The following is a 26090-nucleotide window of genomic DNA, read 5'->3' as shown; positions in this document are numbered from 1 at the left end:
CCCTCCAAGGTATAGAACATAGAAAGTAAAATATCTAACAGAATGTAAATAGTTATGTGAAATGTCTGTCATGTTGTGTATAAAATGCTTTTTGTCTTAGGTGATTAAGTAAATGGACAATTGGGCCACTGGACTATGGGTGGCCAACACCTAAATTGTTCATAGTTAGCACCAGTGTGCTCAACACCCCTGAAGAAAAACCCGTCCGGCGTGCATAGAGTGGGGTCATCAATGCTCTGACGCACGCCCAGAGCCTACGTTGGGGGTTTGATCGCGGCGGGTCCCCCATGGAGCAGTGTAATGGACACCCGGCAGGGAGCCACACTGGACTCTTATAGTAATGTTTAAGTTTGTAACGTTCAAGTAATGCGCCTCCCATAATGGGATGAAATGTTCTAACATGTCATGTTTGTTTCTACAGTCCGGGAGTACTGTATTTAACTAAGGGGGAGTGTGGCGCCCCAGGACCTGGTCGCCACAACAGCATTGCCCTTCCAAAGGGTTAATGCTGAGCCTGGAGGTAATTGGGAGATCTATTGGCCAGTAAGTTTAACACCCAACGCAGTTCTCCCTCCGGCCAGCAGAGGGAGCTCTGAACCTGGAATTTCAGGGAGGATTCCTTAAGTCTGGCTGGAGGGAGGAAGTAGTAGTTAGTCTGTAGACAGGAGTGAAAGAGGACAGACGGAGAGTAGTGCTGCCTTGTAGAACTGGGGCCTAGAGCTGGGATAGCTTGGCCCAGTGAAGCAAGAGGTGCAGAGAGGCACAGAAGAGACTCGGACATCGGAGTCTGTGGTTGCCAGGGCATAAAATCCATCCCTGGTAGCTGAATCCGGAGGGCAGGAGAGCTGCAAGCCCCCTGGCCCAGAAGCAATCTGAAGGTACAGCTGCATCCCAAGGGCCCGGTGTGGACTCCAGCAGAGAAGCACCAGAGAGGGCCTGCGCAGTCTACCACACAGAAAAAGGGACGAACCACCAGTCCCAGCAGCAAGAGGGCAATTGCTAACCCAAAGTGCAGTGTCCTAAAACAGCAAAGAAAGATTAGGGAGTAGGCCTCATACTCAACTGGCCAAAGATCACCCCAGGCACCTCCAGGCCGGCCGGATCATCTTTACCATCTGTGACGGTCTCCCTGGACTAAACTTCTGCCGAGTAAAAGAGGAGAAGGTAAAGAGACTACTGTTTGTGCCTGTTTCTTTCATTGCTTGTCGGCCCTGCACCGTGTTAGTCACACAACACCATAGACTCTCACGAGCACCAACAGTGTCCCCGGGGCACCGCTCCACCTGTGGGGAGCTGTACTACCATTGCTGCCACTTCATCACCCCGGAGGCCTTACACAGCAGCGGCGGCTTAATAGCCGCATACCACAGGTGGCGTCACGAACACAAACTTAAAGTCATCAGCCACATATTCTACTGACACCCACCAGGGCCACGGAGCCGGGCCCAGCCACCACTGACTACCACCGGACTAGTCCGGCCCGGCACCGGGTGTCCCATAGCCCTGGGGTGGGCGAGTCAATACCATGCAGTTGTAGTGAAAGGTTCCATAGTTTTCTCTTTTCTTACAAATTAAAGCTTTAATTTTATTAGTAGTTTTTATTTTTTAGACCGAATGTTTCTATAAAATTGAGTGGAGGAAAAAAAAAAAAAGGTGATCCAGCTCAACTGGGGCAAAGTCCGGCATGCAGGGATAACACTCTGGCAGTGCAAGGGTCCAATAGAAGAAAGAAAAATCCAGCTTCCGGAGTAGTAGTAAAACTGATGCAATTTTATTAAAGGACGTAAAAATTAATGTGATGACAAAAATAGGGAGCCCATATGCGGCGTAAGGCTACGCGTTTCGAACGCTGCCTGCATTCTTTGTCAAGCCAGAAGGCTTGACAAAGAACGCAGGCAGCGTTCGAAACGCGTAGCCTTACGCCGCATATGGGCTCCCTATTTTTGTCAGCACATTAATTTTTACGTCCTTTAATAAAATTGCATCAGTTTTACTACTACTCCGGAAGCTGGATTTTTCTTTCTTCTATAAAATTGAGTGTTGTCACACAATATACCAACACTTCTTGTCCCAACTGCAAGGGTCAGGAAAAGGAGAGGACTCATGATTGCGTATTTCCTACTATTTATTTTGCAGATGGAGTTTGCAATGATATTATTGAAACAGTTTTCCATGGACCCGTGTATGACGTCATAGACTATCACAGGTATTAGTTCTGTCTGTGAAAACCATGCATAGTGTAACGCCTGTACCGGCATCCCTGCACTGTCCTGCCCCCTCCCCGGCAGGCACGCCGACACTCTCACCATCCTGGTCGCCCAGTGCCCACTGCTCCATCACTGGTCCATGCTGCTATTCGTCGGGGCCTGCGCACGCTGCACAGGCCTTCTAGGAGTGTCCTTAGGGTGTGCAATAACACGCCCCTTTTCTTAAAGGGCAGTATGCCCTAACCCAAAATTCCCTCTCAGCCTATAGCTGAGAGGCATCAAGTATTCAAGGAACCCTCCCCTTAAGAGAGGTGCCTGGCCAATGAGTTCTATACTTTGCTAGCTCTCATGTCCCATCACAGAAGGGGCTGAGGCATGTACATCACAGGAGGGGCTGGGGCATATATATTACATTGGAGATGCTGAGGCATATATGTACCACCCTGAGAAGGGCCCGGCCGCTTCCTCCGCTTGCTCGGGCCGAGCCGCTCGAGGTCCGGGCTCGGGTTGTCGGTGGCACGAGCACCTCCGGACCGGGGGCCACGTCGTTCTTGTTAAAAAGGGGTGAGGCGGTGGGGAGTGGTGGTTGGTATAACGGGTCGTGACGCCACCCACAGGTCGTGGTGACGGGAGTTGCACCACCGCTGTGGCTGAAGTAGTGGCGGGCTCATCCGGGATCGGTGTCGCGGCCGCAGCCGAGATGTTAGCCCCTCCGTGGGTAGGGGCGGTGTGTCCCGGGGCCCGGTGGGGGACTGTGAGGGTTTGATGCTGTTTTCAGGGTGCAGGGCGCCGAGCCGCGGTGTAGTGTCGTGCCCGGATGGCACTGGTGTACTCAGGATTGATTCACACTCAGAGTCACTGGTAAACCAAATTTCGGAAGTGGTCGGTCCCCGTGGCCGGCTGCTGATGTCCCCTGTGGGGCTGATGGTGGCCCCTTTTCCCGTGCACCTCTGGATGTTTGTGTTTCGGCTCCCACTGCCTGAGCAGTGGTAGCCCGCTCCCCGGCGTTGAGCTGCCGGAGGAGCCCTCGGTTGCCCGCAGGCACTGGCCCGTTGGGTGTTTGGCCCTTGGCGGTGGCGCTCACCCGGTCTCGGTGGGCTTTTGCCTTCTGTCGGGACTTTCGTTGTGGATGAACCCATGAGGTCCGGCCAGCAATCAGTCAATTTGCCTATATTCAGTGGCTTCTAAGCTAGGACGGTGTCTGAGTACCCTTCTGTTGGTGCTCCGGTACACGGTTGACTCCCCGGTTTGGGACCGGCGGGCTCCAACCCAGGCCCGGTCCGTACTGTTCCACCGGTTGCTGTACCGGTACTCCTGCAGACGGCCACCACCGTCTGCCTGCCTGACATTTTCCAAGGGGCCCAGGCTCCAACCCGGGTCCCTGACAGCTCTACAACTCCTGCCCACACTCTCTCTAGAACTTGTCTGTTTCTACTTCCTGCCTCAGGACAGTAGTCTCCTTGGTGGGCGTGCCTTTCCGCCTGACTCCGCCCACCTGGTGTGCCCTACTGGCCCTGAGGGAGGCATCAGGTCTCCCTTTTGGGTGACATGTGTGTGACCTCACAGGGGATGGGGGTGTGTGTGTATGTGGTTGATGTAATTACCTGTGACCCCTGGGGTCCAGGGCGTCACATATACATCACAGTGGAGAACCTGGGGGCATACACATCACAGGAGGGGCTGGGGCATATACATCACAGGAGGGGCTGGATCATATACAGTGGGGAAAAAAGTATTTAGTCAGCCACCAATTGTGCAAGTTCTCCCACTTAAAAAGATTAGACTGGCCTGTAATTGAGATCATAGGTAGACCACAACTTTGAGAGACAAAATGAGAAAAAAATTTCAAAAAATCACCTTGCCTGATTTGGCAAGATTTTATTTGCAAATTATGGTGGAAAATAAGTATTTGGTCAATAATAAAAGTTAATCTCAATATTTTGTTATATATCATATATATCCTTTGTTGGCAATGACAGAGGTCAAACGTTTTCTGTAAGTCTTCACAAGGGTGGCACACATTGTTGGTGGTATTTTGGCCCATTCCTCCATGCAGATCTCCTTTAGAGCAGTGATGTTTTGGGCCTGTTGCTGGGCAACATGGACTTTCAATTCCCTCCAAAGGTTTTTATGGGGTTGAGATCTGGAGACTGGCTAGGCCACTCCAGGACCTTCATATGCTTCTTACAAAGCCACTCCTTCATTGCCTTGGCGGTGTGCTTGGGATCATTATCATGCTGAAAGACCCAGCCACATTTCATTTTCAATGCCCTTGCTGATGGAAGGAGGTTTTCACTCAACATCTCACGATACATGGCCTCATTCATTCTTTCATGTACACGGATCAGTTGTCCTGGTCCCTTTGCAAAGAAACAGCCCCAAAGCATGAGGTTGCCACCCCCATGCTTCACAGTAGGTATGGTGTTCTTTGGATGCAACTCAGCTTTCTGTCTCCCCAAACACGACAAGTTGTATTTCTACCAAACAGTTCTACTTTGGTTTAATCAGACCATATGATATTCTCCGAATACTCTTCTGGATAATCCAAATGCTTTCTAACAAACTTCAGATGAGCCCGGACATGTACTGGCTTAAACAGGGGAACACGTCTGGCACTGCAGGATCTGAGTCCCTGGCAGCTTAATGTGTTACTGATGGTAGCCCTTGTTACAGTGATCCCAGCTCTATGCAGGTCATTCACTAGGTCCTCCTGTGTGGTTCTGGTGTTTTTGCTCACCGTTCTTGTGATCATTTTGATCCAATAGGGTGATATTTTTCTGGTGTCCTTCTACAGCTCTTTGGTCTTCACCATAGTGGAGTTTGCAGTGTGACTGTTTGAGGTTGTAGACAGGTGTCTTTTATATTGATACGTTCAGACAGGTGCCATTACTACAGGTAATGAGCGGAGGACAGAGGAGCCTCTTAAAGAAGCAGTTACAGGTCTGTGAGAGCTAGAAATCTTACATGTTTTTACTTGACTAAATACTTATTTTCCACCATAATTTGCAAAAAAAAATCTTGCCAAATCAGACAAGGTGATTTTCTGGATTTGTTTTCTAATTTTTTCTCTGATAGTTGTGGTCTACCTATGATGTCAATTACAAGCTTTCTAAAGCCTGCTTTACACGTTACGATTAAGCATACGATATCGTATGCGATCGTAACCGCCCCCATCGCATGTGCGGCACGTTCAATTTGTTGAACGTGTTGCACAAATGATTAATTGCCGTCACACGTACTTACCCTTCCATACGACCTTGATGTGGGCGGCGCACGTCCACTGGAGTGGGAGGGACGTTCGGCGTCACATCGACGTCACGCGGCAGCCGGCCAATAGAAGCGGAGGGGCGGAGAAGAGCGGGACGTAAACATCCCACCGACCTCCTTCCTTCCGCATTGCCGGCAGGAGCCGCAGGACACAGGTAAGATCTGTTCATTGTTCCCGGGGTGTCACACGATGTGACACCCCGATGTGACACGATGTGTGCTACCTCGGGAACATTGAACAACCTCACGTTCAATTTTTAGCAATGGAACGACGTGCATGCAATGAACATTTTAACGTTCAATCACAATCGCACGTAGGTGTCACACGCTACAATATAACTTACGATGCCGGATGTGCGCCACTTATGACGTGACCCCGCCGACACATCGTAAGATATATTGTAGCGTGTAAAGCCCGATTAAGTGGGAGAACTTGCACAATTGGAGGCTGACTAAGTACTTTTTTTCTCAGTGCATCACAGGGCTGGCGTATTATACATGTCCCCAGCCCCTCGTGTGATGCATGTGCCCCCAATGCCTGTGATGTATATACAGCAGTCCCAACATCTCCTATGTGATGTAGATACAGCAGTCCCAACGTCTCCTATGTGATGTAGATGTGGCGCCCCTGACCTGGTCAGGCACCACTGAGTACTGCACCCATGCTGGGGACAGTACAATACAGGTAATCCAGAAGGCTGACAGGGGTGTGGAACACAGGCGCATAGTGACCAGGTCTCACACATGTACCCATGAGAGGACCCCTGGGGATCCCAGGAGGGGGCAAAGCCTATACCTCCACTGGAATAGTGGCAGGGGGTTAAAAAGCCTCCATCTCCTCTCAAGGGGTGTGGTGGAGAGTCTGGTTGCTAGGTGGCGTAGGCAAGAACAGGAGAGGAGGAGCAGTGAGTCAGTTAGAGCAGAGAACTCCAGAGGGCTCAGTGAGGAGCAGACCTGTGGGGCTGTTGCTGTCTAACAGCGCCCGCGCAGTGGCTACAGACGGGGGAGAACGGTCAACTAGAAGTGCTGCCTGAAAGCCAGCTTCAGCTAGCGAGTGCAACGGAGTGGGAAGTAAGGAGACTTCTAGAGAGCACCAGGCCCAACCGGGCGGCAGATCCCGAAGCGAGGATAGATTCACCTTTCCCTGCTAAACCTGCCGGTGTGGGGCTCTTACAGCCCACACCACAACAACCAAAAGCCGCAGCCACGTAACCGCAAGTAGGGCCCATAGGTCACAGGAGGCAAGAGGCTGGAGTGGCCTGGCCCGGGGAACAAGCACACGGCAACACAAGAAGGGGAGAGAGGCTTGGAGCATCTTCCCTGGGTGACCCCCATAGGGACTCAAAGTCGGGGTCACCCCAAACCACCAAGGGCTAAGGAAGGCGAGTTTGTAGTCACCCTCATACAGTCAGCCGGAAGGATACCTGGTTCCCACCTGGTTCATCCCAGCTACGCCCGGGTTACTCACCCTGCCACCTGAAGTGAGTAAAAACCCTGAAAGACACTCTGCCTGTGTGTGGTCATTCTGCGACTTGTGGTACTACAGCTTTACAAAGGGCCCTGGGGCTTGCCTCACTCTCAGGAGGCTACTACACCCGACTGCACCCACCATCAGCCCCAGGTGCCTCCTAATCTGCAGTGGCGGTCCCCTCTGACCGCAAATCTGAGAGTGGCGTCACGATCAAACACTGAAGATTCCCTACCTGTGACCAGATCCAGCTACGTGGAGTCCCTGAAGGTATGCACCGATACTGCACATGCGGGGCTTCACATCTGGCGTCACGAACAGGATAAGGACTAGACCTGTTCAGACAGGTGACCATGTGCCTAGGCGGTCCGCTTGAAAAATTGGAAGCGCCGCCATATTGCCACCATGAAAAGCGCGCTGAAAAACAACAGCAGCCCGCGCTGGAAGAAGTTACCGCCCACGAAGAGGTGTGGCTACCCAGAGATCCCCTGCAGAGTTCTGACCTTGCCAGCTATGAGAGTGGAAGCGTCGAGAGACGGCGGGAAGGAAAGGAAGCCACAAGCCTGCTGCTGGGAGCGGAGCTGCTGAAAGAGGCAGAGCAGAAACTGGACAGCTTGTTACAGGAGGCAGCGAAGAGTCCACTGCTGGGAGACCGTGCAGAAGACGGCGCGGAAGAAATGGCGTCTGACCGCAGGAACCCAGAACCAGGCTCCGCTGCCTGGTGGTACCGAGAGCTGGCCCAGTTTTGCAACCGGCTGGAGACCCGGGTCGTGGAGCAGATTCGGGAGGAACGGATGGAACTGCAGGAGATGACCGCGGCGGTTCGGGCCTATGAAGGGAGAGCTGCGCGCCGGGTGTCAGGCGGGACGGCGACGACGCAGACCCCAGTGCTACCAACAACGGGTGAGTCGAATGATGCCCCGGCCCGCGCAAGTGCCCCGACCCCTGCTGCCACGTCCGCGGTCCCTGAAAAGGCGTCCGGTGCGGCGACGCTGAAGCAGGCCGCAGCCACGCCAGGTGCGGCCCTCCAAGCCCCAGCGGCTGCAGCGATGCCCTGCTCGGCCCACCAAGACCCAGTCCCTGCAGCGATGCCCTGCCCGGCCCGCCAGGACCAGGCCGCCGCCATCCTGGGCGCGGCCCGCCAAGACCAGGCCGCCGCCATACAGGGCGCGGCCTGCCAAGCCCAGACTGCTGCAGCGACGTCCAGCCAAGCCTGCACAGAGCCTCCTGCAACAGCGACACTGATCCAGGCCGCCGCCATCCCGGGCGCGGCCCGCCAAGACCAGGCCGCCGCCATACAGGGCGCGGCCCGCCAAGACCAGGCCGCCGCCATGCCAGGCGCGGCCCGCCAAGAAAAGGCTACCTCAGCATTTACCCCGGCCTGTAAGGCCAGAGCAGACACCGCTCCCCGGTCCACAGAGGTTCCTGATAGGCAGCCCACGGTGGGTGAAGACCCTGCATATTGGCAGATGAGGGCTGACCTGGAGGCCAAATTTCCACAATGGTTGGTGAGCCAGTACATACCCCCTCCGCATACCCCAAAGAGTCTCCTGCTAACTACTGCAGCAGCTACACCAAGGAGTCCCTCACCTGGGCCGGCCGAAGAGCAGCCATCCCCGGCACTGCCACAGCTGGAGTGCCAGGAAGAACTAAGGGGGAGAGGAGGCCAGGAAGCAGAAGGGTTGACTCCGACTCCAGTGCCACCAGTAGCAGATGTGTATTCAGAGCCGGAAATGCTGCCATACTCCCGCTGGGACGAGGAGGACCTGACCCCCTCTGCAGAAGAAGAGCTGCCTAAGAGCTTCACCTGGGAGCCCACAGGCATGGATCCAGCCCGCAAGACACGGCGCAGAAGAACACAGTTTGCTCCAGCACCACAGTCTCCTGAACAGAGAGCAGTCACCGCCAGAGACCTAAAGGAGAAGCGTTTGTTGAGAGAGTCCAAAGCCCAGGCTAGAGGACCCCTGTGTTATGGCGTAGTGGAAGATTTCAACTTGAAAAGTGGTTATGGCTTCATTGTAGCACCAGGAATAAAAGAAGGGATATTTGTAAACCGCAGAGATGTGAACGCTCATCTGCCAAGAGGACACCCTTGCAGAAATCTAAAGATGGGAGATTCCGTTCAGTTCACCCTGCATCAAGGCGAACGAGGACTGTATGCTTTGGGCGTAACGCTATGTCCCAACAAACCTTACAGCCATCCCCTGCAACAAGAAAGACAAGAAAGACAAGAAAGACAAGAAAGACAAGAAAGACAAGATAGAGATAAAGAACCAGATGTAGAAACAGATGAAGACCGAGAACGGAAAGATAAAGATCCTACAGATGAAGAAAGAGACAAAGAGCAAGAAAGTCACAGGTGCCAGTGCCCAACGTGCCCTCGCCCTAGTGAAAAAGAGGAGTAAAAAGTAAAGTAAAGTAAGAAGTTACTGTTTTGACCAGTTTTGAAAAGTTTTGTTTTGCAACGTTTAAGAAATGCGCCCACAAAAACTATTGTGAGAAACAAACTTTAAGGCTATGAACTTGCTATAGCCACAAACTCTCGCAGTGTAAATAGTTACACCAGTGGCACCACCACCAGGGCCAGCCTGTTTAGGGGCTTGGCTCGTCTGCAACCAGGGGGGCCCGTCCGTAGAAAAGGGCCTTGGCTCACCTGCGACCAGAGAGCACGCCTGTTTATGGGGCCTTGGCTCACCACCACAAAGAGGGTACCTGGTCAGCACCAACTGTGGAGGCCGCCTCTGAATCCTGCCAGAAGAGGTTGACGGCGCGGATCCACTAGGCCAGGTATACCCTGAAACCACCAGCCCACGAAAGCCGCCTCTACATCCTGCCAGAAGTGGCTGAAGTCGCGGCCAACGGGAGAGGAAGATTGGAGGAAAGGTCTGGGGAAACGGATGGCCCAGACCTGGTTACCAACAGGACCGGTGACCTGCCTCCTGAGAGGGTTTTGGGTGGGTTAACGGACTTGTGGGTGGAGGGTGGTGATGTCTGATACCTGGTGCTTTTAAATGTTTTACATGTTTTAATGTTTTATGCATTTTAAAATGTTGTCTTGCAGCCCGAGGACGTGCTGGTGATAACTAAGGGGGAATGTGGCGCCCCTGACCTGGTCAGGCACCACTGAGTACTGCACCCATGCTGGGGACAGTACAATACAGGTAATCCAGAAGGCTGACAGGGGTGTGGAACACAGGCGCATAGTGACCAGGTCTCACACATGTACCCATGAGAGGACCCCTGGGGATCCCAGGAGGGGGCAAAGCCTATACCTCCACTGGAATAGTGGCAGGGGGTTAAAAAGCCTCCATCTCCTCTCAAGGGGTGTGGTGGAGAGTCTGGTTGCTAGGTGGCGTAGGCAAGAACAGGAGAGGAGGAGCAGTGAGTCAGTTAGAGCAGAGAACTCCAGAGGGCTCAGTGAGGAGCAGACCTGTGGGGCTGTTGCTGTCTAACAGCGCCCGCGCAGTGGCTACAGACGGGGAGAACGGTCAACTAGAAGTGCTGCCTGAAAGCCAGCTTCAGCTAGCGAGTGCAACGGAGTGGGAAGTAAGGAGACTTCTAGAGAGCACCAGGCCCAACCGGGCGGCAGATCCCGAAGCGAGGATAGATTCACCTTTCCCTGCTAAACCTGCCGGTGTGGGGCTCTTACAGCCCACACCACAACAACCAAAAGCCGCAGCCACGTAACCGCAAGTAGGGCCCATAGGTCACAGGAGGCAAGAGGCTGGAGTGGCCTGGCCCGGGGAACAAGCACACGGCAACACAAGAAGGGGAGAGAGGCTTGGAGCATCTTCCCTGGGTGACCCCCATAGGGACTCAAAGTCGGGGTCACCCCAAACCACCAAGGGCTAAGGAAGGCGAGTTTGTAGTCACCCTCATACAGTCAGCCGGAAGGATACCTGGTTCCCACCTGGTTCATCCCAGCTACGCCCGGGTTACTCACCCTGCCACCTGAAGTGAGTAAAAACCCTGAAAGACACTCTGCCTGTGTGTGGTCATTCTGCGACTTGTGGTACTACAGCTTTACAAAGGGCCCTGGGGCTTGCCTCACTCTCAGGAGGCTACTACACCCGACTGCACCCACCATCAGCCCCAGGTGCCTCCTAATCTGCAGTGGCGGTCCCCTCTGACCGCAAATCTGAGAGTGGCGTCACGATCAAACACTGAAGATTCCCTACCTGTGACCAGATCCAGCTACGTGGAGTCCCTGAAGGTATGCACCGATACTGCACATGCGGGGCTTCACATAGATACAGCAGTCCCAGCATCTGTTATGTGATATATATGATTTACAAATCTTATTATCACAAACAGTTGACTGCGCTCCAAACAGAGACAAACCTAGAAAAGCAGTTGTGAAGAACAACATTACGTGATCAATATCACTGAAAATTAACCGCTGCACCAAAGAGCTGCAGCTCTGGCTACCACAGTAGGGGTAAGTTAATTAATTAGTTGATCAAATATAGCTGGTTAATTTTCACATTGATAATTTTGTGCGACCCCCGAAGGTTGGTAGAAGTTTACAAATGGCCCCTGGCAGTAAAAATGTTCTCCACCCCTGGTGTAGTTGTTTGAGTTACATTAAGACTTACCCGACTTTTTTTCTACCCACTAGAATGGATCCTATTCATACACTATGTAATTCGGTGATGAATCTGACCCAGCTGGTTCAGGATCTAGCTCAGCTGGTGCAGGATCTGGCCAGGGAGCACCAGAGGCTTGACACGTCACAGTCCAAAGTTGCAAGGTAAGTTATCTAATGTCATGGGTGCCTCTGTGAGCTCTCCATTTGCGGTAGCAGCTTTGACACCTGTTTTTCCCTGGTGTGCAGTTAATCTCTCCCAAACCCTTCCTCCTTACATTTTTTTTGCAGAGAAAGACCAGTTTAGGATGTTCAGGGAAAGCTGCAGACTACTTTTACTTTGCGACCCTGACCTGACCGAATCCAACTGGCGGAGGCAAAATTCATGAACCTGACATAGGGGGGCTGAAGCGCTAAGGGCTATAGTACTGAGTTCTAGCAGTGGTCCATGAACAAATGATGCAGCTCTCAGGTGTCAGTTTCACCGTGGCCTTTTGGATACACTTAAGGACCCTCTGACTTTCCATACTACACCCAGTTCCTTGGGGGAGGCCATGATTCAGGCCATTCGGTTGGATCTCAAAATTCAGAAATGGCGTGATGAGCAACAGGGAGTTTTCGACATTTTTTCCAAATTGGGCTATTTACCTGAGGTGGAACCTATGGAGGTTGGAGCTGCCAATTCCCAGAGCATTGAGAGTAAACATCAATGCAATCTTGGACCCTACTTCAACTGTGGTCACACAGGGCATTTTCTCAAGGACTGCTCGTTATACCCGCAAGAAAGCAAGCCATTGGGAAAATGCTGAAGTCTGGTTGATTGTCAAGGAGGATACCCAGACTTCCAGGTACCTTTTTACACCTGAGAAAGTACTGTTGAATGTAGAACTATTTGTTCACGATCGGTTGTTATCCGCATCTGCTTTCATTGATTGTGGGTCTGCAACCAGCTTCATCAATGCAGTACTGGTTCTGTGATTAGGATTAGGGACAATTAGGTTGGAAGGACCTATTCAAATTGTTGCCATTGACGGGACACTGTTAACCAGAATCATATCCTGCTGGTAACAGTGCAATCCCACTTAAATTGGGAACACTTCATCTCCTGCTATGTTTTGGATAACCTACCTGCATGGGTAGGTATTGGGATTTCCATGCTTGCGTAATCACAATCCTGTCATTGATTGGGATTCGGAGAGATATTGTTAAGCAGAGTCCCTATTGTCATAAGAAATGTCTTAGTTCTGCACAGGTTTTCTCCGCTAGTGTGGAGGATTTCCTGGAGTATGTGAAAGACTTTGGGGATTTGTTCTCAGAAAAAGAGGCAGAAATCTTAGCTCCCATCATCCTTATGACTGTGCTATCAATCTTATCCCTAATACCAAATTACCTAAAGCTTGCCTGTATAATATATTAGGTACTGAATGGACCACCATGAAAGAACATGTCAATGAAAGTTTACGGAAGGGTCATATACGTCCTTCCTCTTCGCCTGTAGCTGCTGGATTTTTCTTTGTTAAAAAGAAAGATGGAGGTCTTCGTCCTTGTCTCTGTTTCTGTGAATGAAACAAAATTACAGTTAAGAATACTTACCACTTCTACTTGTTCACGAACCTATAACATCAGTTAAGGGGGTAAATGGTTTTCCAAACTTGATCTTAGAGGGGCTTATAATTTGATATGCATCTGTCGCGGGCGGAGGAGGGGACGCCGCGCTCTCCCACTGCTGCTCGGGTCCGGCCGCCGCGGCTGCTGCGGCCTGCTGCTGCTCGGTGGCTCGAGCGATGAGCCGGATCCCGGGGACTCTAGCGGCGCTCCTCGCCCGTGAGTGAAAGGGGGTTGTTGGGTGTGGGGATTGTTTATTGTCCGTGACGCCACCCACGGTTGTGGTGATTTGTAACACCACCGCTGCTCAATATGGGGATCCCGGGAGTGGTGATGCGGAGCAGCCAGGTGTTGTGTTGCCCCTCCGTGGGTAGGGGTTGGTGATCCCGGGGCCCAGTGATGGTGTGGAAGGTGCAGGGCCTGGTGGGTGCAGGGACGCGGGGGCAGCGCTGTGCCTTGCGGCACTGTGGTACTCACTCAGCCTGAGACACTGACACAGTTCTTAGTAAAACACTCGGCTGGATGGACGGGTACCCTCAGACGGCTGCGGTTGTTGTTTCTCCCCTGACCCAGTTTGATGGTGTAAGTCCTTTCTTCCACCTCCGTGCACCCCTCTCCTGCACTCCGGCTTCCAGCTGGCTCCCCGACTCCGTACCGGGGGGCCACTGCCCAGCCCCGGCTACCTGCGGTTCCACCAGCTGTCTCCCCGGCTCCCTGCAGACGGCACCTAGCGTCTGCCGGACTCTCTCTACGAGGCCCTAGGCTCCAACCTAGGCCCCTGGCTCTGTCTGCCTCTCTGCAGACCTTCACTATTCCTCTCCTAGGACTAGACTGGGCTTGTTTCCTGTCTCAGGTCAGCTCACTCCAGGGTGGGCGTCCCCATCTCCTCACTCCGCCCACCTGGTGTGTCAGCCCGAGGCAGAAAGCAGGTCACTTTGGGGATGTCTGCTGTGAACTGCTGGGGGTGGGGGTGTGTGTGTGTTGTTACCTGTGTCCCCTGGCTTGTCCAGGGCGACACATTCCCCCTTAGCAAAATGCAGACCGTCTTCGGGCTGCCCGTCCATCACCGGTTTTATTTTTCTTTTAAACTGCAAAAGATCAAAACATTAACACAAGCATTTTCAACCCTCCCAAAATGGGATGCACATTACTTTAACGTTGCTTTAACAGTCCAACACTTTTAATAATAACAGGGTAACGGTTCCTTCAGTCACCCACCCAAATAACCTAGCCTTGGTGCTGCCCCTAAAGCCCAGGCAGCACCCCTTGACCCCAGTCCAGGAACGGCTCCAGGTTGGTCAACGGGACCGGTACTTCGCTGCCGTTGCGGCCGGGCAGACTGCCGGAGCCGTCGTCATCTCCGTCGCGGCCGGGCGGACTGCCGGGGCCGGTGGCAGGGTGGTGACAAAGGTGGGGCCTGGGGACCCCAGGTCTGGGTCCTCCCCCACAGACGCTGCGGGCTCCGCTACCGGTAACAGGGGTAACGGGTCGGTGCATCACTGCGGCGGCCTCTTCCAGGAACCAAATGCTGGCAGAGTCCTGGCGTCCCTGCTTCCACAGCCGCGGTTCACATGCGGCCGGACGCCATCCCGTCCCCCTTAGCTTCTTTTTAGCACTTCCTTCTTCGGGGGGGGCGGGGCTCCACTTTCGCGCCTTTCCTGCTCGGGGAAGACGCTCGAGCGGGAACTTTTCGCGCCAAAGATGGCGACTTCTGGAAATTTTCAGCCGGACACCTCCGGCGGTTACAAGGCGCACCTCTACACAACGGCAGAGCGGTAAGATCCTGTTCGTGACGCCAAGTTGTCGCGGGCGGAGGAGGGGACGCCGCGCTCTCCCACTGCTGCTCGGGTCCGGCCGCCGCGGCTCCTGCGGCCTGCTGCTGCTCGGTGGCTCGAGCGATGAGCCGGATCCCGGGGACTCTAGCGGCGCTCCTCGCCCGTGAGTGAAAGGGGGTTGTTGGGTGTGGGGATTGTTTATTGTCCGTGACGCCACCCACGGTTGTGGTGATTTGTAGCACCACCGCTGCTCAATATGGGGATCCCGGGAGTGGTGATGCGGAGCAGCCAGGTGTTGTGTTGCCCCTCCGTGGGTAGGGGTTGGTGATCCCGGGGCCCAGTGATGGTGTGGAAGGTGCAGGGCCTGGTGGGCGCAGGGACGCGGGGGCAGCGCTGTGCCTTGCGGCACTGTGGTACTCACTCAGCCTGAGACACTGACACAGTTCTTAGTAAAACACTCGGCTGGATGGACGGGTACCCTCAGACGGCTGCGGTTGTTGTTTCTCCCCTGACCCAGTTTGATGGTGTAAGTCCTTTCTTCCACCTCCGTGCACCCCTCTCCTGCACTCCGGCTTCCAGCTGGCTCCCCGACTCTGTACCGGGGGGCCACTGCCCAGCCCCGGCTACCTGCGGTTCCACCAGCTGTCTCCCCGGCTCCCTGCAGACGGCACCTAGCGTCTGCCGGACTCTCTCTACGAGGCCCTAGGCTCCAACCTAGGCCCCTGGCTCTGTCTGCCTCTCTGAAGACCTTCACTCTTCCTCTCCTAGGACTAGACTGGGCTTGTTTTCTGTCTCAGGTCAGCTCACTCCAGGGGGGGCGTCCCCATCTCCTCACTCCGCCCACCTGGTGTGTCAGCCCGAGGCAGAAAGCAGGTCACTTTGGGGATGTCTGCTGTGAACTGCTGGGGGTGGGGGTGTGTGTGTGCTGTTACCTGTGTCCCCTGGCTTGTCCAGGGCGACACACATCCGGAATGGTGATGAGTAGAAGACGGCATTTTTAATGTCTGAGGCCTATTTGATTTCCTTGTCATGCCTTTTGGATTAACCAATGTGTCAGCAATTTTTTAAACCTTACCAATGATAATTTTTCTGATTATATTGGAAGGTTTGTCGTAGCCTATCAGGACGATATTCAGGGTTTTTTTTTGCCTGATCTGGAATCACGCTATGAACATGTCCGTTTTGTCTCGGAGAAAATTCTCTGTTTGGTAAGTTGGAGAAATGTACTTTTTCTGTGCAAGAAATTCGTTACTGGGGTTCCTTATCTCTGCTGGAGGGTTTAAGATGGATCCTAGAAAGGTACAGGCCATAACTGATTGATTTCAATCTCGAGACTTTAAAGCATTGCAACGGTTTCTGGGATTTGCCAATTACTAGAGAAAATTTATTACGGTAGGAGTTTTCTTCGCCTCTCACTGATCTCACACGTAAGTGGGCAGATCTTAGGGTTTGGTCGCCAGATGCTCTTAGGGCCACTAATACATTGAAAAAATGTTTTATGTACACTCCAGGTCTTAGCCAAGCAGATTCACAGAAGCCATTCATTGTGGAGGTGGATGCTTCTGAAATCCGCGTAGGGGCTGTATTGCCAAATCAGAGGGTTTTTCCCCTTTGACCATCTTATGTGTTTTCTGAGATTGTTTTTATTCATGGAAGGAGAAGCTAGATGTGGTAAAAAAGGAGCTTTAAAGTGAACCTGGTAGAACACTTTTACATATGGACGTAGCGGTACGGCTGTATAGGTGATTGCCCCCAAATAACAATGATACCTTTTTTGTAGAGATCTGATGTGCCAGTCATGAAATATTTAGTGCAGGAGCCAAATGTAAAGTAGGCGGGGAGTGCAGTGGGGGCATGTTAGTGCACTTGGGCTGCCTTCCAGCCTGAGTTGCATATTACTTTAACACTTGATTTTTCACTAATAGCACATGGGATCTCTACAAAAAAGGTAATTTTTTTCCCGGATAAGAACCTACCTAGTTGTATTAATACTACTTTTTGTAGACTGTGAGCCCTCGTGGGCAGGGACCTCTCGCCTTCTGTATCAGTCTTGTATTGTTTATATTAGGCATATACCGTTTCACATGTAAAACTGTACAAGATAGGGTAGAGAGGGGGTTAATGCCGCGCATCAGCCGAATGAAGACGTATATTGTTGATGAAGATGAGTATTCTTTTATTTTATAGGTCTACGCGTTTCGAGGTGAAAACCTCTTCCTCAGGACCAGTGCATCAACAACACTTACTTGGTACTTGTTGTTGATGCACTGGTCCTGAGGAAGAGGTTTTCACCTCGAAACGCGTAGACCTATAAAATAAAAGAATACTCATCTTCATCAACAATATACGTCTTCATTCGGCTGATGCGCGGCATCAACCCCCTCTCTACCCTATCTTATATGCTCATCCACATGGGGCTGCAGCAGACGCCATTATCTCATGCGCACTAGTGGTTGTGACTGTCACAATTGATCCAGGTGAGTGTATATTTTTCAGGTATACCCCACCGATCATTTTGGTGTTACACTATCAGCGCTCCTTATTTTCAGATCTATACATGTAAAACTGTGACAGCTGACTTTCTGCTACTAGAGACGTGTGACAGGATCTCGGCCAGAGTCTCTCTTTGCCATCTAAGACTCCTCACATTAAACATATCCCTTTCCTTCAGTGCTGAAAGGGGTAATGTCAGTTTTGCTTTTCAGCAGTTTCTGACTCCTGGCCTCAGATGTTTCCGGTTGGCGACCACTCCCCTCCCCTATATATGGTCCCATCTCCCAGTAAAGGGTGCTGGTTAGATTGAATCCTCAGTCTGAGACTTGGCCTGTAGGTGGAAGGAGCTGTTAGAACCCTTTCTGTCTGTTGTGGTATAGGCTGCTGTCCTGGTGCCTGACTGCAGCCAAGAAGTTGGAGTTTATCCTTTGTTGGTTCCCCTGTTGGTCTTGCTTCCCAGTGGTGAGACTAGTGGTCCTTACCTGCCCACTCATCATTACCCAGTACTATTGTAGGGTCTCTCAGGGCTTCAGGTTCCTGCTCAGCGACAGTTGAGGAACCTGTATAGGGACTGGCTAGGAGTGCAGGGTACAGTTGCAGGTAAGTGGAGGAGGTGTCCATCTTCCCTCTCACTAGCGCTAGGCCCAGCGTTGTTAAAGTTCCCCGGGAGTACCCCCTTGTTTGTCGTGTTGTGTGTTTCGCCCCACGCCAGACCTTCTCCAAATCTATGCGTGACAAAAGCAGCATGGAATAAATGGCACTATAATAATAAATAATAATACATATTATTCCATATTTAAAGCCTTGGTGACAGTTTCCCTTCAATTCCCTTGAGGGTCACTTGCGAATTAGCTTTTTGTAGTCTAATAAGTGGAGGCATTGGAAAGAGAAGTCACCCTGGTTGTGCCATAATTCTGTATAGGCTGGTTTGATGGACATCTCTGAGGACATGGTGTGTCATCCCGAGACCATGCGAATGCTTGGTTGTTTTCTCATTGGTATTGGAATAAGCCTTCGTATTGGAATAAGCAATAAAACAACATTTTGGATTACACATATCACTTTATTATCGGTCACAGCTCATGATGATTGGGACCTACATGGAAAAACAATGGACTTTAATTATTGCCATTCTGCGCACAACATGCTCCATTGCCAGCAATCAGAAGCCAATGTCAAACAAGTCATTAGAGATCATTTTTTGGATATACATTATCATAAATATAACAAATAGTTGTGAGTCATTCGTTGGGCTGGCATCATTACAATATATATATATATATATATATATATATATATATATATATATATATATATATATATATATATATACACACACACACACTATTCTTTTCAGTGCAGACTGGCATAGAAAACCAGCTATGTGTAGGGTCTAATTACCAAGTATGGTTTCCCCAGAAAGGAATAAAACTCCCTGGTCTGTCTAGAGCAGCAACCCCGTTAATCAATGTCCTCATTGACTTTCTTTCGGGGAGGGCTACTAAAAATCCCAAATATCTAATGCCCAGAAAAGATGTTGGAGGACAGGGATTGTCTAGTCACCACATTAGGTCCTCTGTTTGGCCTTCTCATCTCTTGGCCATACAGTTTACAATCAGTATTGGAGGACTTTCCTATCCTACATAACACAGACAACCTATTGATGTGAATGGGAACTGCGTGCAATTCCTCATTTCACCTCTGGGTTTGCTGTAGGGAAACATAAAACTTCTTGCCAGGTTTCCCCACACATCGCAGCTTCTCAGGTGCACCAACATTGGTACACTTTTTAAACCCCTTTAAGCCCATTAGTTGCTTATCTGGCCACAAAAGTTTATTCCTACCACGTTAGGACATACAACATGGATGACATGGGGAAATGTAGAGGATTGTGATGTGTTATTTGTGTAGTAGGATGAAGGATGGAAAATCCTAAAATAAAAGGAGGGACCATAATAAGCATGTAACAGCGATATCTATACAGTGACCCTAAATGTAAAAGTAAATTAATATTTATTTGTGGAAAAACACTCTAAGGCCTCTTTCACACATCCATGTAAAACACACATGTTTTGCACGGTCCGTAGTGTAGGTGCGTATGTGTGTCCGTGTGTGTTCATTGTGTGCTGTCTGCTATCCGTATGATATCCACATAGCGCACTGACAGGATGGACTTCTATACTTACCTATCCATGGTGCCACTGTGTCCGGCGCTGCTGCCGCTTCCAGTCCTCGGTGCAGTGAATATGCATGAGCATAATGAGCGGGGGTCGGAAGCCAGTGACAGCAGCGCTGGAGACAGGTGAGTAAAGAAAAGCATTTTATTTCACAGACACGTTTTCTCCGGTATGTGTCACACTGATGTCACACAGAGCACATCAGTGTGCGGTCCGCGAGACAGCCGTGCTGCCGGAGAAAAACGGACATGTCTATGTGTGGAGCACACGGACTATAGGAAACCACACATGTCTGCGCAAACCCATTGATTTTAATAAGTCTACGTGTGCTCGTATCTCCGGTACGTGTGAAAATGGACGTCACACGTACCGGAGACACGGATGTGTGAAGGAGGCCTAAAATATATCCCAGCCTACCAAATAGACCCAAGTCCCTGAATAGGTGGGGCTTATACAAGTACTTTTCTGTGTGGGTGGGGCTTATACAAAGGATTTTACTATGTAAGAGGGGCTTCTACAAATAGTCTCCTGTGTGGCTGGGGTTTTTATAAGTGCTTTTCCTGTGTGGGAGGAACTTATGCAAGTGAGAATATAACAGCTTTTCCTTTGTGGGTGTGGCTTATACAAATACCTCTGTGGGTTTGGCTTATATAAATGCTTTATATATTTGGGTGGGACTTATATAAATACCTCTATGGGTGGGGCTTATAGAAATGTCTTTGCGGTGTTGGTGGGGCTTAGACAAACACCTCTGTGGGTGGGGCTTATGTAAATGCTTTTTGTGTGGGTGGGGGTTATAAAATACTTCTGTGGGTGGGGCTTATATAAATGCTTTTACTGTGTGGGTAGGGCTTATACAAATACCTCTGTGGGTGAGGCTTATATAAATGCCCTTGCTGTGTTGGTGGAGCTTATACAAATACTTTGTGGGTGGGGCTTATATAAATTCCTTTGCTGTGTTGGTGGGGCTGATACAAATACGTCTGTGGGTGGGGCTTATATTGTGAGGACATGGGAATATATTCTGAGCATGAAGCCATATTCCTATAGCCGCCATCTTGTCAAGCTTCAATCAGTGTGCTAATGAGCCTGAGGAACCTGTCTGGTTAGCAGTAACTTGAGCAGAAAGCAATCCCCTGTGATATGGAAATTAGCTGAGCTGTGAACACAAAAGGAAAGGAAGACCCCCTTCTGTGACCCTGTGGTGGAAGTTTGTATCTACTTAGCAAGTTTGGAAGTATCCAAACAGCCAGGCTCCAGTAGAATATGGTTAATATTTTTTGTGCCGTGCTTCCTAGAAATATGGCAAGCATAAAAATGGTGTCTCAGCATGCGGACAATGCTAGCACATATTTTATATGGAAGTGGGGCCTTGGGAAGTACCCCAAACGTAATATAGGCCAGTGGGGAACCAGCAGACCAGCCATGCGTCCTACCATTTTGAAGCTAAAATCATAACTGTCAAAATGAGAGCATTGGCGTCCGCCTACGACGTTCCCAGGCAAAGTTATGGCCAATATTCCCTTTTGGGATATTATTTTGACTCCAGCCAGGGGTGTAGCAATGCTCCCTCTGAGGTCACTAAGGTAGGAGGGGACAGGGATTGAGTTGATAACCTCAGTGCAGCCATTTTTTAGCTGTTCTTTGCCGGGGGTCACGTGTGGATACACCTGTGGGAAAGTTCCTGGAATCCTGGTCTACAGAGCCCCCCTGTGGCCAGACGCACAAGGTAACTGCTTGAACTGTATGCCTGTTTGTAAACCATACTTTATTGTAAGTACTCTGACTTATGTATATCCTGTAGATTCCATATTGTATATATTGTAGTTTCTAGTGTGCCTTAGGCAGATTAAATTATATAATTAATCTTGGGCTGTTCTGTTATCTCGATCTTGAATCCCACGTCTGTGTGCTCGGTTAATAGTTACCGTAAATCGGTTGGTGGCAGCGAGTTTGTGCCAAGGATCATTGTGGGGAGGCCAGTGAGATTTGGGGAGGTTTTTATATATTCCGTCCGCGGAGGTCGGGGGAATATATACCCTACTCTCACCGGGAGCCCTTCAAGCATTGGCACAGTAGAATAGCGGCCTCCTTGCTTATTGTCAGGCAATTCCATAATTGGCCTGCCTATAAGAGGGGTGCTAGAGAGCGTGTCACGTGCTCTGTCTGTCGGTCAGATGGGTGGTAGAAAGGAAGGACGTAATTCCCACTTCCTATACCCCCCTTTCGTGACATATTCCTGACACCTTTGCTGTGTTGGTGGGGCTTATATAAATACTTTGTAGGTGGGCTTAGATAAATGCCTTTTGCTATGTTGGTGGGACTTATACAAATACTTATGTGGGCAGGGCTTATACAAATACTTAGTTTGTGGGTGTGGCCTATGAAAATACTTCTCTATGACTGGAACTTATGTAAATGATTTTTCCGTGTGGGTGGGGTTTATATAAATGCTTTTTATTTGTGGGTAGGGCTTATATAAATGCTTTTCCTTTGTGGGTGGGGCTTATACAAATACATCTGGTTGTGGGGCTTATACAAATGCGTTTTCTGTGTAGGTGGAAGTTATGTTCTCATGGATGGGGACTTACGTGCTGGGAGTTACACAAATATATACAGTTATAATTATACACAAGTCCCATTTCAGCCCAGGGTAAAAAAAATAATGAAATTTATAAAACAAAAAAATGGCTACCTATATAAATAATAATGAAGCATTGAATATCAAAGTATATGAGTCAGGTGACACGCTGGCTTCGCAGGTGTCTGTGCAGCTTTCTTCACGTGGAATAAATATATTTTTGCGACAACTTTATTATTAAACCTGAATGAGTCAATTCTTCACCATCTCCAATGGCGTCTTCATCTGTTGTCAGCTTCACAATTAAGATATATAAGTTTTAGGCCTATAATTCACAGTCAGAGGATTGTTTGCTCCTGTACAGAATAAATGATCCCTTTCAGGTTCCTGTGTTCACCTCAGGGCCTGCAGAAACAAAAGCCACATATATCAGAAGGAAGTTACATATTTATATAGGTCGAAAAATACATAATTTAACTCCGCCAATGGTGCTGGCACCGATCCAGAGAAAAAAAGATCTCCAGACATTTTGGCAAAGGATATAGAAAGGACAAACGCCCCTGATGTCAGTCATCCGAGGTGACTGCTAGATATGTAGCCTGATGCTGCAAGCCAGGGGCCTAGGTACAGGGGTGCGGAGGTACATGTACACCTGGACCCTGGTGCCTGAGGGGGCTCAGGGGTCCCTCTGCTATAATAAGACTTCACTATTATAAATGACACATGACAGAAAGAAGGGAGTGGGGGTCCAAAAGCATCTACTTATAACTCTGCCGCAAGGCCCAATAAACGACAAGTGTATATACCGTAATAGGATGTGCCGTAAATTAATATATGTATTAGTTGTATTTAAGATATATGTTAAAGGGAACCTGTCTTCTCATTTTTTTTATACTAAATCGTCCCCAATGAATGAAATGTGTATCACTAACATGGTTTAAAAAAATAATTCCACTTTATATTCTTAGGTGAATGCAGTACATACCTTAGGTTCAGTCATTTTGCTGTGATCAGTCACTGTCACTCAAATTGAGGCATAATTCCTTTTTTTAACTTAGTCACACCCCCAGCAATTTTCATTGATTACACCACAGGTCCTTCACCATCACTTCTCTGCTGAACTCCACCCATTACGGTCACATGATAATGACATCAGTAGAGGTCCTGCACAACCACTTCTCTTCTGCTGATTTCCACAGGTCCTTCAGCATCCCTTCTCTGCTGAACTCCACTCATTAAGGTCCCATGATTATGACATCAGCACAGGTCCTGCACAATCACTTCTCTTCTATTGATTATATCAAGTCCTTCACAATCACTTGTCTGCTAAGCTCCGCCCATTAGTCACATGATCAAAACATCAGCACAGGTCCTGCACAACAACTTATTTTCTGCTGATTATCCCAGGTCCTTCAGTATCACTTCTCTGCTAAGCTCCGCCCATTAGTCACATGATCAAAACATCAGTCACATGATTGAAACAGCAGCACAACAACTTATTTTGTTGATTATCCCAGGTCCTTCAGTATCACTTCTCTGCTGAGCTTCGCCCATTACGGTCACATGATTGTAACATCAGCACAGGTCCTGCACAACAACTTCTTTTCTGCTGATTACCACAGGTCCTTCAGTATCACTTCTCTGCTGAGCGCCACGCATTAAAGTCCCATGATCATGACAACAGCACAGGTCCTGCACAATCACTTCTCTTCTATTGATTACACCAAGTCCTTCACCATCACTTGTCTGTTAAGCTCCACCCATTACTGTCACATGATCAAAACATCAGCACAGGTCCTGCACAACAACTTATTTTCTGCTGATTATCCCAGGTCCTTCAGTATCACTTCTCTGCTGAGCTCCGCCCATTACACTCACATGATCGTGACATCAGCACAGGTCCTTTACCACCATTTATCCAATGTTGGGCTCTGGAGGTCAGCTTTGGAGAAGTGGTGGTGACGGACCAGTGCTGATGTCATGATAATGTGACCGTAATGGACGGAGCTCAGCAGAGAAGTGATACTGAAGGACTTGGGATAATCAGCAGAAAATAAGTTGTTGTGCAGGACCTGTGCTGATCTCACGATCATGTGACCGTAATGGGCGAAGCTCAGCAGAGAAGTGATGGTGAAGGACCTGTGGAGTAATTGTGTCGCCCAGGGAACGGGGTACTCGGTCCCGGGCAGTACTTGTAAATGGGAATGTCATTTTGGTGGCCGTTGCCCGGTTCTGTGCTCTGGGCCCCTTTTTTTAATGGGAGTATTTACAGGGGAGATAAGAGTTTTTGTCATGTGACGCCACCTGCGGGTTGCAGTTAAGGATGGAGAACCACCGCTGCTAAATGTGGGTACTCCCAGATCTGATGGTGATTGCAGCAATGGTGTTGGGCCTTCCGCAGGTAGGGCCGTGCCTGGGAGATGTAACGGGAGTAATAACGGAGACCACACAGGGTTGTCTTTAACAGTCTCTACTCACTGTGGACCCAGGGGTTGCTGGTTCAGGTCCTTTCAGGGACCAGTGCCAATGTAGTGACCCAGGCTGCTCTGTCCCTGGCACTCTCAGTTGATTGGGTCCCCGTAGTGTGGAGTGTTTGGGGGCCCTGACTGTCCCTTTTGGGGTACAGTGTCCTCCATACGGTGGGCAGTGCGGACCCTGTGGAGAGGTAAGTGTCCGAACCCCAATCCTAGTTTACTGCTGATGCCCCCGGATTATTTGGTACGGTGAAGTCCGTGAAGGTGTCCTCACCGGGCAGGTATTTATCAAACCGTTTGAAACTGATGCTTGACCTAGGGCCCTGTGTCCCGTGCGTGCTCCGGTCCCAGCGGTATCTCCGGTACCCGTCCTGGCGACCTCTCTCCTGTGCCCCGGGGTCACCGTTACATGGACCCAGCTCAGGCACGGCCGCACACCTCTTCTGTGTGCTACTCTCTCTCGACTCACTACCGACTCACTGCTGACCCCTAACACCAGATTGGCTAAACCCAGGGACTCGTTCCCATGGCGACCATCCCCTTACATGGTTAACCCTCTATGCCCAGTGTGGAGTGGAGAACTAGGATTTTGGTCGTGTTTTGGTGGTTTCGGCACTGGTACCCCAGGTCCCAGGGGGTAGGTCCCGCATCCCCAAGAGGATGCAGTTCCCTGTAGTGCCCTGAGGGTCTCAGGGGCGCTACATAAACAATTACTATGCTAGGGGCGTGACTAAATTAAAAAAAGAATCATGCCTGAACTTGAGTGACAGTGACTGATCCCAGCAAAAGAACCACCCCTGTGACTGACAGCTAAAAGGTATATACTGTATTTGCGTAAGCATATAAAGTATTTTTTTTTCTTAATATAAATACCTGGAATTTTTATTTTTTAAACCATGTTAGTGATGCACATTGCATCATTTAAAACACATTGGGGGCAGTTTAATAAAAAAAACCCCAACATGACAGGTTCCCTTTAAGTGAAACCCAGTTAGGACAGATGCAAGTCATCCACTTGCAATACTCAAAACTGCCATAAGTTGGCAACCTAATTGTAACTAAAATACTATGTTTAGGCAATATTTTGAGGTAGGTTTTTGTGAATCTGCTCCAAAATCCCCTAAATTCCAAGCTTTTCCTATTCATTCCTTTACGAAAACTACACTAATAATATGGGGAGTGTTTTGAGCATTTATTTTTACTTAAGGCTACATTCGTACAGGCTGTTTTTGCTGAGTTTTTCCATGTTTTTTTCCATTGGTTTTATGCAAATACATGATAATAAAAAAGCTGCTTTTAATAGAAGCAGGAAAACCTAAGAGATTCCAGAAATCTCATGCACATACAAATGGACAGTTGCTATTTTTTTCCTGACAAATGAAAAACTGCTGCATTTTTTAAAATTCTTTCATTGCTTTTGCTGCTTTTTTCACAATTAAAAGCAAAGAGTGAAAAAAT

The 26090-nt window shown here is 49.8% G+C and overlaps 1 protein-coding gene across 1 annotated transcript in view; it reads right to left on the bottom strand.

Moving 5' to 3' along the window:
• Positions 1 to 18461: 18461 nt before the first annotated feature.
• The window catches only part of PDPN (podoplanin), a 52774-nt gene continuing 45145 nt past the window's right edge, over positions 18462 to 26090 (bottom strand). Inside the window, exon 5 of the mRNA XM_075329182.1 lies at positions 18462 to 22563. Within this exon, the coding sequence (XP_075185297.1) occupies positions 22557 to 22563 (7 nt within the window). The 3' untranslated portion in view covers positions 18462 to 22556. The remainder of the gene's footprint in view (positions 22564 to 26090) is intronic.

The sequence above is a fragment of the Anomaloglossus baeobatrachus genome, chromosome 11 (genome assembly GCF_048569485.1).
Source record: "Anomaloglossus baeobatrachus isolate aAnoBae1 chromosome 11, aAnoBae1.hap1, whole genome shotgun sequence".
NCBI lineage: Eukaryota > Metazoa > Chordata > Amphibia > Anura > Aromobatidae > Anomaloglossus > Anomaloglossus baeobatrachus.
Note: the sequence above shows the minus strand (reverse complement) of the source record. Positions and strands in the feature narration are given on the sequence as shown.